Source organism: Botrytis sinoallii (assembly GCF_014898435.1).
Source record: "Botrytis sinoallii strain Bc 23 chromosome Unknown BSIN_006, whole genome shotgun sequence".
Lineage (NCBI taxonomy): Eukaryota > Fungi > Ascomycota > Leotiomycetes > Helotiales > Sclerotiniaceae > Botrytis > Botrytis sinoallii.
Genome location: NW_024066033.1, coordinates 1769701 through 1785671, shown reverse-complemented (window position 1 = coordinate 1785671; position 15971 = coordinate 1769701). Strand labels below are relative to the sequence as shown.

The window sequence follows — 15971 nt, the reverse complement described above, 5'->3', positions numbered from 1 at the left end:
GAGAATGTATATTTGTGCCGTAAGATATGAATGACGCAGATTTTGAAGTAAACTTAGTGTCAATAATTGAATACGTTCAAAGTGTGGATGAAGCTAGGGATGGCGGACTCCCTAAGCTGCTTGGCTAAGCGAACTCTAGTGCGAGACGAACACCATTACTGAGAGGTCGAATGAAGCTAAAATCATTACGGTACACGTATCTCATCAGATTTTTCATCTTCCATGGTCAACATGAGAGTGTTACTACATATATTACGGAGAAGACATAGGAGAGCTCAGAGCGGAGAGTTGGGAAGTAGGGGAATATGGACTTTGGAATTCTCCCCGAAACATATAAGGCTTGCAAATTCGATAAACTTGCGATTTTTTCTTTCTGACTGCTTTTCATACTTCCGTTCAATGGACATAGCTATGCTTAGTGAGAATGGCCTGTGGCTTTCCCGAGGCTTTGTGAGATGTCATGACATAAATAACCAGATCTAACTGGACACAGAGACTCGCCCCAAAGATCTCGAAGTCTCCATTATTTAGTACAACTGTATTGTGAGCTTGTAAATTGACACCCCAAGAGGTTACTTGCACCTCCTTACTTGAGATACAGCTCTATAGATGTTTCCAGACCTTCGAAGAAATTAGGCATTATTGCAGAATTTGATTTCTTTTACCAAGTTCTTTGACATTATAGTAGCTCACGCATGGTTTTTGCAGGAATCACATTGAATCGGAACGTTTCTCGGTATAGTTCCAGAACTTTCTTTCATTGTTTGATGTCTTGTTGCTGGGAGATACTGTCTAGTTCTACTACAATCCTATTGTGCCGTGGGTGTTTCACACCATAACTCATAAAGACATATGCTTATTATATATTATCCTGTACATGAGTGTCGAAAATGGGTTCAACTCAGTACCACAACTTACATCAGTTCTTGCATTACACCATCACTGCAACAAACATTGAAATCCTAACTTTGAACCACGAGTACCACATCACATATTTACGATGTCCAAGATGCCAGCACAGAAGCAACATTTCGACAAACTTCTTGACCTTCAACTTCAGAGGAAGAGAGCATCGATCAGAAAAATCAATGCAGAAAACCCGGAAAATAAAGGCAGAAGCAAAATGGTTAGATGCACAAACAAAAAGCATCATCATTTTCAACAAACAGGCCAAAGAAGCCAGCAGTGGTAGCAATCCAGGTACATGAAGGGAAGACAGAGGATGGAAGTTGACTCGGAGTGCATGTTGAGAGATCAAATTGGGGCCATTGAATCTCTCAATGGCGAAGTCGATAAGAAGGATGTGGAGGGGTATTGGATGGATGTAGGACTGGTGGTGAATGGAACATGCTTTCCAATCAGAATGAAGCTTTTTTTGTGCTATCATAGAAGATGTGTCTGGCTAGTATTCACAATCATGAATAAATTGTTTTTGGTCTTCATGTTCTTGACGTTGCAGTGCATTCAATTATCTCTCTCTCTTGCCCTTAAACTCTTTTCTGCCTTGGGTCATTATGAATGTCACCTTGAATCCTGGGACAATACTCACGCCTTATACGAGTCTCACCTAAAACTAAAGGTCGTTACTATTCATAATAAAATCATCATGATAAATACTTCGTTCTCTTCATAAAAATACAGATGTGATATTATCAATATCTACCTTGTAGACCTCACCTTGAGCAACTATGATATCCATTTGCCACTACAAAATATTGAGAAATAACAGTAAATACCTGTAGAACGTTTAAGCTCGCTTTTAAATGGAAGTTCAAAGTTCTCTGAGGAGCATGCTGTTCAAACTGCGAAATAGCCTCTCACCTTGTAACGTAATACAGGGTGTGGTAGCTATGTGATAGCTATCAGTTCCTAATGGGAGAAAAAATAAGATTTGGGACAAAATACTGTGACGTTTGAAATCTGATTCAATACCTCAGTGCTATTAGTTTCTCTCATTAGAAGAAAGAAAACTAGTTGAAGAACTAACATGGTAAAGTTAAAACAACTTGTCGAATATACTGGCTACTGGAGCATCTTATTTTCTGCTTCTAAGAGATAGTTCACCAAGAATTCGACAATTGGAAATGAGATGATAGCATCTAGATTTCTGTATTCGTTAGAAGATTTTCATACTACAGGCCAGACCCTCTCTTCAAACCATATAAATAGTAGAGATCACACCTTTGTATAGCCACTCTTTGACTGTGCAAAGCTATCAATAATTTTAATCACCAGGCCTTTAGCTCAAGCAGTGAATTATTGAGATCACCAGTCAACCTTTTTATTACTGTACCAGTTCAACAATATAGCCAAGAGCAGATCAAAAAAAACCACTGCAATAAAACAATACGGTTGAAGCTTCCCCAGCAAAATTCCAGCCAATAAAAGAGCAGGAACCCGAGCCGAAAATCCCCTTTCTTCAAAACACAAGCACCATCTTTCCAACACAAGTTGTTTTTAAACAATCACTCTCCCATCAATTAATCTCTGGAAAAGGATTCTTTGATGCCATTTATTGTCATTACTGTACTTCCCAATAATTAATCTGCCAACATGTCATCATTTTCTGCCCCCGCCGTTCGCAATGCGACTGGTGTCTCTGCTGAGAATAGCGTAACGGCAATCATCATGCGCAATCGAGCGATTCTCTACGAAAGCAATAATCCCACCAGTTCTTTCAATCCTTCTATTTTGAATTTACTCAATAGTATGGTACGTTATCTTCTATCCATACTCTAATCTAGGATTTTCTTCTCATTGTCACTATGGCTCTAAACCTCTATCGATCTACTTTGGGTACCTGAGAGAGAAGGAAGGACTCATCACGCGATCCCTCCTCTTTCTACCCTTTCCGAAAGACATAGCTAACGCAATCAAAGCCCAACGACGAAGCCTCCGAGTCCAGATTATTTGCCCGCGCATCCGAGAAAAGACAATCCCACATCGACACCAGCATTCTCCTCGATGGCGCAGCCGACATCCTGCAACAGTCTGCCGAACCGTCCTCAGAAGACTCAAGCGCCCAGAATGAAGTCGTCGATGAAAAATCCACAACTGCTTCTTTCTTCCGCTGTTGCCAGGTTAGTGTCCCTTTCTCCTTTTTACACATTTTGCCGTTACATTTCCCATTTCCCTGCGATCTACACAAACTAAAATATACATATAGTGTCAGCATACATCTCATTCGCCCACCTGCACAAGAGAAGAACAGAAGATCGGTGTCGTTCGGGGAAAGGAGCAGAAAATTCTCATAGTCAATAGTGAATGCGAACATGAGAAGTGCTCTCGATGCGTCAATGTTGATGAGAATGGTGTGCGTATTGGTGTTAAACCTTGGGAATTGGAGTGGACAGGTCCTGCTGTTTCCACACAGGCGTAGGATTGGATGTGCATTTGGAAAGTGCAGTGTGCTGTGAGGAAGGCTTGGTTCATTCTTTGGGGTAGAGATGTTTGGACAAGTTGAGAAAGAACGTTGCGGTACAGCCACAACCTAGGTAGCGGTTGCCAATTTCAACAGGCAATATAAAGAGTAAAAACCCGATGCGGTAAGACGAGTTGTTACTTCATAAAAGCCCAGTGTACCACATCTCATCAGCTACTCAAAAGCTAATAATTGCACATTGCGAATTGCAATCTTAATCATTTGAAGGCCAGTGATCTCATAAAATCCATGTCTGATTCGGCATCGAAAGATCTAGGTATTATTATTCTATGTGTATGAAACCATTCTCAAATATATGCTGCAACGATTGCCGTTCTTTCAAATCTATTTACTCTCGCATCAATGTGTTCATGGATCTCTTTGTTCCTGCGCGGTCCCATCTAAAAGCCCTCCACTTTAATACACAGAAAGAAGATCAGTATCTTAATCCTTCAAAAGAAAAAATCAAAGCGATCATCGAGTATCTCACTTCTCAGAATAGGTAGCTGGGACCGCATCCCCTTCTACCTCAGGCACCTGAAGTTGTTCATCCGGTTCTTGTCGGAGACCTTCCGCAGGCGCTCCTTCACTTTCCACGAAATGTGATATGCGTTCTCGGGGAAGCCATGCTCCAACGGGTGTAAACCACCAGGAAATCAGTGCTAGGATTGTTACACCTGCCATGATTATTGGCGCATCTGTGTTGTATCAGTATATGGCGGAGGGATGAGCAGTTGTAGAAATGGTCGAGGGTTACTTACAATTCAATGTAGCTGCAGTGACAGGGAATTCATAAGGACTGAAAAGGATTGCCACAACCCAACCATTCCAAAAGATTGAGATGAATTGAAATGGTCTACTCCATCTACCTAAACTCCATCTTGGCTTGGGAAATGTATTTGGTGTCAAGAAAAATCTTCCAAAAGCAATAAGTCCATATGCGGCTGCCGATGGAACACCAGCAGCGGATATGAGGGATGTGAATGCGACTGCAGAAGGTAAGATGGTGCAAGTCACAAGCGAGGCACAACCCCAAATTACAAGGACAGCGTTTCGGGGTTGACCTTCAGATGAAACGCGTGATACCCAACCCGAGAATGGAAGAACACCATCACGAGCCACTGCGAAGACAAGTCGAGATGCAGCGACAATAGCAATTGCGGTATTGAACCAAAGTGCAACCACTGCAATGATGTTCATGAAGACATGTCCACCTTGTCCTAAGACAACGGCATAGAGAGGTACGAATGGTTGAGGCGAGCCGTAAGAGAACAGAGTATCTGGATCAGGTGTGCAGAACAGAAATAGAATGATGGTGGCAAACCCTCCTACTCCACTAACAATCACACTCCAGAATATGCCTCTGGCGGCTGTGATCGAAGCGTTTTTGGTTTCTTCCGCAACGTGTCCAGAAGCGTCAAATCCAATGAGGATACCAGCAGTAGCGAGATAAGACAAACACCAATTCCATCCAGCAGGTGCACCGGTTCCATTGTAGGTTGTCATAAACGCCTCCTCTGCGGATCGGAAACCGATGGTTCGGGCAGCTCCTATTGGTAACCAGATGAGGTTAAGAAGGAAATCAAGCATGACTAAAAAGCTCGATACCCAGAAGACATACTTAAAAAGACGAGCTGATTCATATGTCAATATTTAATAATTGTTCCGATCAAGTGTGACAACTCACGTGGTAGAAAATTCACGATTGCGGCTAGTGCGAGGAGAATCTCAGTACAAATCCATTGGACTGCTCGGAACTTGATATCACTGGTATCCGTTGGAAAATCAACGTTGAAGACAACGATTTCCTAATAGATATCAGACAACATCCAGCAATGAATGACGTTTAGAACTCGCGCGTAGAGCTGTGGCAATATTACGTGAACGTTAACTTACCGAAAGCATATAATTGACAGCTCCTTGGGTATTGCCTGCAAGTAATTAGAATAAATTTCGGGGAATAATGAATCCGAGTTGAGCTTACTTGCACAAAAGGTCATCCAAGCAGTTGTACTCCACCAGGCAACAACAAATCCTAAAAGTCGACCATACTTGGCTCCTCCAGCTTCAGCTGCCCAAAGATAGATGGAACCAGCTGAAGGTGACGCAGAACAGACTTCTGCTATGACGGCTGCAGTTATGAAGGTAAAAAAGCATGTTACAAGATAACTCGTCCTATACAGTCAAAAGTATTAGAAGTCATGTGAAAAGTTCTAGACTTCAGGTGCGCAACTAACCAATAAGCTAAAGGACCTCCGGAGGCGATTCCAGTGGTGTAAGTAACTCTTACACCTCCAACGAAGTACAAGGCAGCGAAGGATGTTGAGAAGTTCTCAAAGAGAGTGTATGTTCGGTGTAACACCTATATCATTTTTGTGAGTCTTTGAGTCGTTGTATTTTGGATAAAATTTTTGACTGACGGGTTTGTAGCCAAGAGTTTCCTGATCGAGTAGATAAGATTAGTTTGAATGTCATCCATCATCGGGATTGATTGAGGTATAAAGCGAATACTAACCAATTGAGCATCATCTCGGGCCTCAATTATGACACTCTTATTGTCTTCCCCATTGTGAGCCATGTTGTCACTGGTTATCTAGTACGTACTTGACTAAATATTACCTCTGAATGGGTTTGGGAAGAAGGAAACAAGTGAAGATGGAAGTGATACTAGTCGCACTGTACCTAGCCAGTTATTTAGTACACCGTACTGTGCCGCCTTTATATTCCCGAGAATATCCACTACGATGTTCAATTTAGTCCACGGTACAAATCACGACAGAGGAAAGAGATTTCAATGGCGCTAACCATTTCATTTTAGCCGGAGAGCCAAAATGCTAATGGTCGGTCCGTTTGTCATCGATTTATACATATTTGGCCCGTTTTCTATTTTGTCGTGATGATATTTAAATTACACTTTTTGTCATAGAATCGAAAGAACAGAACAATGAGGTGCACGAATAATTGGTATAATTTGTGTTATATGCGATTAATTACCTACCTACCCAACTAGGCAGGTGCAGAGTACGATATAATTATTCCGTCTCTCTCCTTCCTGTGTCGTAGAAAAATGATAGCTATTGTGCCCCACTTTCAAAAGTCACCCCACTGAGCCACTTCAACGCACTAGGCCTTCTTTGGCGGGGAAAGAAAGTATCTTGTGTTTTGAACAACATGTCTGTCGACAAGACATCGTAGTGTTCTTGCTTACATGACTTATTTTGATGCCGACTACAGCAAAACCTCTCCATAAGGATCCCCTCTATAAGGATAATCTCTCTATAAGGATATATTTTTCGATCTCAAAAATTTTTAGGCCTAAAAAAGACCTATATCCTTAAAACCCTTTTATTAGGATATTCTTATATTTTTTGGTTTCAAGATTATATATATTTTTTTATTGAACTAATAAAATTATCAGGATTAATATAAATATATTAGGATTTTAAAAAGGTTTAATTGAAACTCAAAAATGTTACAGTATTAGCTTGATCGGAACTAATCGGAAGGAAATTATTATTATATCGGGATTAAGCGGAACCTCTATATAAGGATACTTCTATATATTCTTAAAAAAGACTACAAAAACCGGTATCCTTATAGAGAGGTTTTGCTGTATATACTTCCCTCATCATTCGAGATGAAGACGACAGCCAATCAATTTATTGAAAGTTCAACCATTGACCATAAACCGTTTGAGGTATGCATACAAACAACCCTATGAAATATCTCCATCACGCGTTTGTTTCAATTCCAAGATGGACATCATTCTCCCACGACGACCTTCTGATCGTTATAGATTCCAACAATTACCTTTACAGTTATTTGATTTGGTGTTATCTCGGAATCTTGCGCGCAATTGAAGCATGCGGTCTTAGATGCCCATCACAAACACAAACTTGCGGACGATCATGTTGAAAAACATAGCTTCGGACGTTATTTAATCCTTTTGCTCCGAGAAGAACAAACTTGCCCTCTTTTCCTTCCAAGCCTTACAACTTCAAACCGCTTCGTCCGTTCCCCACTGCACCCATCAAATTTGATGATGCCCCATTGTTGCATCTCGTCGATCGCTGAGCGTCTTTCATCGTACCTTGATCCACTCAGCACTAGTCTACGAAGTGAACGATCAAGAACCAGCTCAAAGATATTTTTGAGATACTACTTGATACCAATGAAAGATTGAGATGCAGTTAATTCTTCGCTTTTATAAGTATACTAGCTCTAGTTAGAACTGTACCAACACGCCTGGAGCATTAGGAGTCACGCAAGTGTGTTGCCATGAATGCGTTTACATCAGTCTGCATCGTGTGAGAGGAAGTTATAGATGGCGTATCATGACCGAATCTCACCTCAAAAGGGGCGTATTGCCTCATGAAAGAGTCATATTGCAATGCGTACTGTTACCCCCAATTTCTTTTAGTTTGTATGTCCTAGCTGTTCACCTTTGCGATCCAAGAAAAGATTCAAACTTGCCTATAAGCAATTATGATTTCCTCTGACCTGCAGCCAGCCTCCGCTATCCTGTTATCTCATCTGCCCAGTCCATCCTCTCATCTTTCCATCTCGATCTTCATTTGCCAGCCCCACATTGTCAATGTCGTTTACTTGCTTACAACGACATGTCCATCTACACCCGCCCCAACATTTTCGCCCCTCTTCGCTGGCCTTAGGTATACTTGTTCCCTCTGCGCACCTCTGGTCTCAAACTTTAAAAATAATTTGACTCTCCGTATCAAGATATACTCATAGTAACAATTACTATTCGACTTCACCCATACGAAACTAGGTTTGAATTTGGGCTATTGCTTGAGGTCTCTGTTGATTTGTCGTTGTCAAAAATGGCAGTCATTATTCCGATGATTATTTCCAAGTATAAAAAATAAAAACAAGTATTATGTTGGAGAAAAAAAGTACAGAAAGGGAACGTGCCATTTCATTCTTAAGTCAGTTATGAATCAGGCTACCATACATCAACCGAAGTTTATCAAGCTCGTTCTTTCGCTAAGGGCAACTTATCTCACCATATATAAAGGAATGAATACAATCATTACACATCACAGATAACCAATGACACCTGGTACGCAATGACAAATCGGTCCAAGATTAATTCCTACCATACGAGGGCGTGTCTTTGATGAATGCCGGGCTGAAATTTAAGCGAATTTCCTTACCAAAACCATGCTTTATTCTATATATTTATAAATATATAATAATTCAAATAAAATATCATAAAACTTTGACATTTGAAAAATATAAAGAGATTTAATTAATAATTAATTTGATATTAGAATTGTTAATTTTTAAATTGAATTGATAATAAAATTCTATATAGAAATTTGATTCTTAAAATAAGCATATTTCTTATAAAAATTTTGAGCATTAAAAATCCAATATAAATTTTGACTTAATTGAAAACTTTAATAAAAAAGCTAAAACTATATTATTAAATTTTAAATAAAAATTTATTATTTAATAAAATTTCAAATATATAATAATATTGATTGATTTAATATTGAATTCTAAAATGGGTAAATTTTGGTGTGAAAAAGTGCTTGCGCACAGACCCGGCAATCATCAAAGACACGCCCTCGTATACCACGAACAAGAACATCTTTCGCGCCTGAGGCGAGCACATAAAACCAATGCAGCTAGAGGAATTAAAAGCGATGGAAAATTCGGGCGCTAATTTCCCTTTACCGGAACTAATCAGGTTGATTCATTAATAATACATACCAGGAAATATGACCTGCTGTGGTCCTGTCTCGAGCCTGTCCTAAATCCCCTACGAATTCTTTTCATAGACGTCTAGGATTAGAAATGAACATAATTTGGTGACCTAGGAGCTGAAAGAGAAATTACGCATGAAGCCCATGCGATAACCTCCTTTTGTAACTCATCTGGGATCTTAAGCGAAAACAATTTACTACTAACAAAGCCCTGAAAAGTGCGTTGTCACTGTCGCTAAACCCTTTTCGCAAACTACTTGGGACACTGGGCGAATATAGCTAAGCGCAAAAGCTCGGAAGATTAGCCAATCCCGTTTTCAGCTCATGATTATTTTCTTGTAAATTATAAGTTCTTTTGATCTCTGCAGTTAATTCTTCATTAGAGAACTGAACCATTGTTCGGGCTTCCTCTACATATCCTTTAGCCGAAACATTTAAACGGCTCTTCCAATTTAATTTCTCCAGGTTTCTTTTATCGCAGCCCCCTGATCTTTCCATACGCTTTCCAGACGATCGATTCCCTAGAGTCTTGTGGCACTGATAAAGTTCCCTCCTCGTTTCAGCATGTCGCATGATAAGCATACCGTCGGTAGTATTATTCAAAAGCTGAAAGTTTACGATGTAGAACAGACCGTAGAATCTTTGTTAGATCAGGAAGAGGTAAGTGATGCCGTTTTCTACATTTTGTCAGGAGAGATAGATATAACTTCGTTTACAGTTTACAAGATTTCTCTGCAATATTCTCACATCTTTACCCACAAAATACAAAAGGGCTGCGCATGAAATGTTACGTAAGACCAACAACACCAGAAAGAGGGCTAAATGTCCAGCGCTGGCACTCGTCATTACCCACAACTTTTCTCTACCGCCTAGTGTACAAGATCACTATCAAATATGGAAGGAGAATCCCTACCGTTTTTGGCAGCCCTTTGAGATTTCGAATGCCAATCGGTCAGCTGAAGATATCGCTATTGAGTCATACCTTGTAGTTCGCAATTCGCGCCTGCGACAGGCGCAAGACATCATCTTTCGAAGGTTCCACGTTAGCTTCTTGTACCAGCTAGCATCGTTGTTTAGTCATGGGCAGAAAGTAATGTCATATAAATTGCATAGCATTCTACATCAACGGCTGATCACAGCATTCACAAGATGCGACAAAATCACTGATGAGGTGGACGTCATCAAAGCGAATCTACAAATTTGGGTCACTGCTGGATCGAGATACGATAAAATATGTAAGGCTCTTGATAAAGGCGCCCTATTCTTGATCCCACAGATACCAGACGATATGTAAGTCGATATTCTTTTTCTCCCCTTAAGATCAGCATATTAATAATGTAGGTGGGAGAATCCAAACTCTCTAAAAGGTGTAGAGTTCGATGAAGCAATCGCCCATTTGAAGAACGAAGGCATCATGGAGCTATCAAACCAGCTTGAGGCAGACTTTGTAGCCAACCAAATTCTAAATGCCGCGCTTGGCCCTTTTAAATGGGATGTCGTTGATTCAAGAACTGTCACTGCCAACCTATCAACCGAGCCAAGGACTGCTCCTGTTGATCCATACGCCGGGCCAAGAATTATTAAAGCAGATCCAGACATCGCAACACAAGCTATCATTGCCGGTCCATCTATCGCAGCACATCCTCTTGACACCAGACCCATTTCAATCTCTTCGCTATTAAATCCACCAGCAGCGGCACCGGAGTCTGATAGTACATTGAGAGACATAGATTATTATTTGGAGCCGCGCAGGTCTAGGGAGAAACGACAACGTATCAACTGAGTCTCTACTCATGGTCCAGTTTTTACAGAGTGCCCGTGACGGTCGGTCCCAGGTGTGAACGTGTCGGGTGAATAAGAAGAGGATGGAAGGGAAACTTCCTGTTTATGATGTGATAAGAGGCTGGCTTCACGGTTAATAAATTTGTTATGCAACACTTATATAGTTTCTAAGCTTTCATTATCAATTCAAATTTCTTTACATCTTCTGCAAACACTGGCCCGCTGAGAAGGATTCAATCTTACTGGAACAATCTTGTGTGAGATGATGGGTAAAGGTGACACCATCTGACATCTGTGACAATACTTATTTAGCTAAGAACAGAAGCAGATATAGCTTCCCATAACACCGATATCGTCGAATATATGCCATACCGTGTTTTGTAGTCACCCCCAATGGATCTTCTCCTACAAAGCCTACACGTCAGTGAGTGCGGGGCAAATCACTTACCTCTACAGTTGCTGATCAGTAATGATGACAATTGCAGGTCAACTAATTATATATGCATTTGGACTACCCTACCAGTAGATGCTATCCTAGAATGAAGTTCAGAAGATCAGTCGATATTAGATGCTGACACAATGATAGAGCTGAGATAGCTCGAGATAGCTCAATCTGCATACGCTGGGGTTGGTACAATATTAGAAGATGTAGAAAATCATTAGAAATTCTTACTCATCTCAGATTATATTGAGAAAATATATCCGGTATATAAAGAGAATCTGGATGATGTTGAAATGTGATTGGGTCAGTAGTGAGTATACGGACTGACAAAACACTACAAAAAATTGACTTATAGATATATTCTGACATATCAAATTGTATCTCTTAGGAATCATTACAATTATTCATTACATATGAAATAATCAAAATATGAAATTTGATATCAAATAATTGGAGAATGAATTTGTTAAAAAATTTGAAAAAGTGAGAAGTGTGTGTTTCGTTAATTCATGCATCGACTGGTGGGCTCATTGATATCATGGATGCTTACATACTATTGCCACGAGTAGAACGAATGCTTTACCCAACGAAACGAACAACTCCAGTAGGTACTTAATTTTGTAATTAAAGACTCGGAATTTAAATATAGTAAAACATGATGAATTGATGATTGTGTTAACCATGAAATGAGAATGTAAGATGCTTGTTTACGAGATATGGAAGTAAGAGTGGTAATTATTGTAGTACATATTGTTCTTTTAACATGAACTATCAATCAATTAGGTGTTGTGGTTTAGTGGTATAATTCTTGCTTAGGGATCTATTAGTCTTCTTGATTAATTCTCCATGTAAGAGGTCCCCGGTTCAATCCCGGGCAACGCCCCATAGTTTATCTACCTTTTGCATGCTTTGGGTCTGGTGCTTTTGCTCTACTCTTGGAAATAGGTAATATATACATACCTTTGTATCAGACGCGATGTCAAGCAACGTTGCTATGGCTAGTGTCCTTTTTTACCCCTCATATATTTTTTGGAGCTACAAGTTGTTAGGTGAGATCTTACATAAGCACAACCCCTCTGTACTCACTTGTGCGTCGATCGCTATGTAGATCTAGACGCAGATGAATTTTTGACATCTATCGATCTCATGGGATCTTGTTGAGCACTCAATTGATCAAGTAATAAGAGTTAGAGATGAAACGATTCTATATTTGGTATCTTTCTTTTATCGCTTGCCCGTTGCACATATGCACATAGTCGTTCATACATAGTTTATCCATTCCCTCCTTCTCGGCATGATCATTATCGTGAGATGTATATATATGAAGGTCAATATTCTTGAAGAAAACAATTACTTGTGTCAATCATTGTCGACCTGAATTGCCCGATAAAAGTATCCTGTGCATATTCCACCTTTCTGGCACGATCGGTCACATTTGGTATGGAAAAGCCAGCTGATGAAAATAGATCAAAACAACAAATAATGAGACAAATTCTCCGTTTCTGTTGTGCCCCTTACTTGCTTCTAGAACACTGATAATAAGTAAGGACAGCCAAGGCTTTCCACTGTAAGATGTGTTCTTTCATTTCTGTATTCAATCTTTCCAATTAATTCTCCTCATACCATTGAATCATGAGTTCCTTCACCAACAACCTCCTTTCAATCTATATCGTTGGAGAAACCATACGCGCAAACTACGCATATTTTGCCTTTCATACGGCTCCTCAGATAACTCCATCGTTGATTGCACTTCTTTCCGAAACTCTAAAGCTTGCCATTGCAGCTATAATTATCAATCATTCCGAGGAAGGTCTTTCCTCGATAAGAAAAAAGTTCAACAGGAACGGCTTCAGGGATGTTCTGCAATACGGTGTTCCAGCGGCCTTTTACCTCATAAATAACCTGATATATTTCACGATTCTGCCTTCCACATCGCCGAGTCTTCTCCAAGTATGTATGCTTGCGAAAATTCCAGCGACGGCGATCCTGCATCATTTCTGGGTTAGGAAGCAAGGAAACGCTCGATCATGGATATCTCTTGGATTCCTCTGTTTTGGACTCTTCCTCTTCAATATTCCCTCGGGCAATGATACAAAGGGCTGGCTCGTGGCTCCTGTGGCAGGATTGGTGATAGCGGTATTTTCTGCAATCGCTAGCATTGCTAGTGAGTCTCTTACGAAGACTGGGTCATTTTGGGAATCTCAACTTTGGCTTTACCTGTGGGGAGTGTTCTTTTCCATCGTCTCATACCCCATCGCTACTTGGATGACGGCTGATCGGGGGACGAATTTGAATCTCTCGGTAACATCTACCGCAACGATTGCTATCTATTTTTCATGTCTAACATCTGGAGTCGGCTTGATCGTTGCTGCCATGTTGCGAAAAAAAGACAATCTTACGAAATTGGTGGGAACTTCGATCAGTCTGCTCACGATTGCCGCAACTCAGTATGTCATATTCCCAGCATTGCGATCATCGGGCTTCACGGTGTGGAAGATAATGGGTGGATTGGTAGTCATACTCTCAACTGGCTGTTACAATTATTTTAAGGACACATCTCCAGAGAACGTCAATTCGTTTAGCCGGCTCCTTCCAATCTCCAATGAGTACACTGAAGATGGTGAGCTCTCAAGATCCGAGAAAACAATTCCTACATCGGCATTGGAAAGAGTCCTCTCATGGTTTCCTTATATTCATCAGAGATCCCCATCCACTTCTTATGGGTTAGTCGAAACTCGGGAGGCTGAGATCGAAGAGGGATTGCCATCTGCCAGTAAAGATTGAACTTAAGCCTCGGAATTGCTTCCGAGCCTGATTCTGAGTAAAAGGTCATTGGGAGGGAGACTTGGAAATTCTCAGGAAGCTCAAGTCCTTGATATGTTGGATGAAGTTTGAAGAGGTCGACTATTGGTCACGATCTTCTTTCTCGGTGACTTCAGGATCAGAAAGTCAGAGTAAGTTTGCAAAGCCATGCCTTCTTGATATCATCCAGCTGTAGATTAGACCGGTATTCCTATTTTGCTGTACTCTCAATATTTTTTGCAATTTCGAGTATTCTTAGAGTCAGTAAGACATGGAAAGCACCATCTTGTGTGGCAATGCACAGTTTATATCGGATGGATACACGATTACTCCCCATCATTCGTTTTGCCACACGCGAATTTTGTCCACATCACCTCCACTATTTGTTGCTCCTAATCAATCATTATCTTGTCATTATTCAAATCTCTCCGAGCCCCAGATAAACCATGACTGTTCAGATGGCCTTTCCTACACGCTACCTTCCTAACCGCATGACCTACAGAATCTTATTCCCCAGAACTGTAGATCCAACAAAATATTCCTAAGACTAGATAAACTTTCGGTTTTAATACCTACTCAGCAATACGCGAATCATAAAACTTTGGTTCATTCTCCTTTTATCCCCTCGCCACAGGCAATTAACAAAATCAACAACAAAATCAACAACAAAATCAACAACAAAATCAACAACAAAATCAACAATAAAATCAACAACAAAATCAACAACAAAATCAACAACAAAATCAACAACAAAATCAACAACAAAATCAACAACAAAATCCTACAACACAATTTTCCACCATCTCATCTCCCAAACCCATCTTTACAATCCCAAGTTTTCAAGCCTTCTACAAAATAAATCTCTACCCCATCAATCTGCACTACCTACCTCAATCCTTTCACACACCACTTATCCCTCCTCATCCCCCAAATCTGGGCCCCCTCCCCATATCCAATATCCCGCTTAGCGAGTACCTTTCCAGCCTATCCTAACAACTAGAGCATAGGTACCGAGAGTACTCCTCGGGACTACAAACTCATCCATTCCCCAAGAACGCATAGATCGGGACTCACGAGGCATCACCCCATCTCCCTGGACATCTCATCTCATCTCATCTCAAATGAACACTAGGATATGAATATCCGCAATATAAAACTACCGTCAAACCCCAAATTGCGCAATCAAACTCCTCAAAAAGTCCGTGGGAAGTCTTCCCACAGTAACAGCTTGTAGATTTTCTTGGCAAAACAAGTTGGGACGAGAACAGAGGAGATTTGGAAGCTTCCATGCCAAGAACATATGCTTACCTACAGTAGGTAGGCCTTTCAACTTAAAAGTCCCAATCACAAGACGAGATCACGATTTTGGAATTTTGCGTTGAAGGACCTGGTCTGCTCTGATTTTCGTCCAGAAAAACACAGAACCAGAGGTAGAAATGAAAGATACAAAGCTTTTATTCACATCAATCAAATGGGGACGAATGTATGAAGGTCGGAAATTGATGAACGCATATAATCTCATATCGTTTCGTCATCTATCGATTGCATCAATTGATGAGTAAGTCGAGTCAATCAACACCATGCTTAAGAGCTACCATGTTTCCATGCCATCTCACCCCTCCCAGCAACTCCCAACTCCAGCGATGCCGCTGAGTTCTACTCTGACCTCCGCCCCAAATATTATGAATACCAGATACACCACTAACCCAGCATACATACAGCCGTCGATCACCCACCTACCCATCTGTATGTTCATAAACAGCGATTGTGAACTCTACAGAGGCGAATGAAAAGTAGA

General features: G+C 40.6%; 4 protein-coding genes across 4 annotated transcripts; 3 read left to right on the top strand and 1 right to left on the bottom strand.

Annotated features, from left to right (window-relative positions):
• Positions 1 to 2553: 2553 nt before the first annotated feature.
• On the top strand, positions 2554 to 3379 carry EAF02_004282 (uncharacterized protein; the record flags this gene model as incomplete). The annotated part of the gene is made up of 3 exons (XM_038900330.1): positions 2554 to 2712; positions 2880 to 3080; positions 3167 to 3379. 3 exons carry the CDS (start codon positions 2554 to 2556, stop codon positions 3377 to 3379), a joined length of 573 nt encoding a protein of 190 aa, XP_038760037.1.
• A 411-nt stretch (positions 3380 to 3790) lies between these two features.
• On the bottom strand, positions 3791 to 5999 carry EAF02_004281 (uncharacterized protein; the record flags this gene model as incomplete). The annotated part of the gene is made up of 9 exons (XM_038900329.1): positions 3791 to 3836; positions 3912 to 4119; positions 4183 to 5055; positions 5109 to 5229; positions 5318 to 5352; positions 5406 to 5596; positions 5659 to 5783; positions 5842 to 5862; positions 5937 to 5999. 9 exons carry the CDS (start codon positions 5997 to 5999, stop codon positions 3791 to 3793), a joined length of 1683 nt encoding a protein of 560 aa, XP_038760036.1.
• A 3712-nt stretch (positions 6000 to 9711) lies between these two features.
• On the top strand, positions 9712 to 10930 carry EAF02_004280 (uncharacterized protein; the record flags this gene model as incomplete). The annotated part of the gene is made up of 3 exons (XM_038900328.1): positions 9712 to 9807; positions 9866 to 10437; positions 10489 to 10930. 3 exons carry the CDS (start codon positions 9712 to 9714, stop codon positions 10928 to 10930), a joined length of 1110 nt encoding a protein of 369 aa, XP_038760035.1.
• A 2073-nt stretch (positions 10931 to 13003) lies between these two features.
• Positions 13004 to 14155, top strand: EAF02_004279 (uncharacterized protein; the record flags this gene model as incomplete). Its single annotated transcript, XM_038900327.1, has 1 exon — positions 13004 to 14155. The coding sequence occupies one exon, from the start codon at positions 13004 to 13006 to the stop codon at positions 14153 to 14155; it is 1152 nt and encodes a 383-aa protein (XP_038760034.1).
• Positions 14156 to 15971: the final 1816 nt, after the last annotated feature.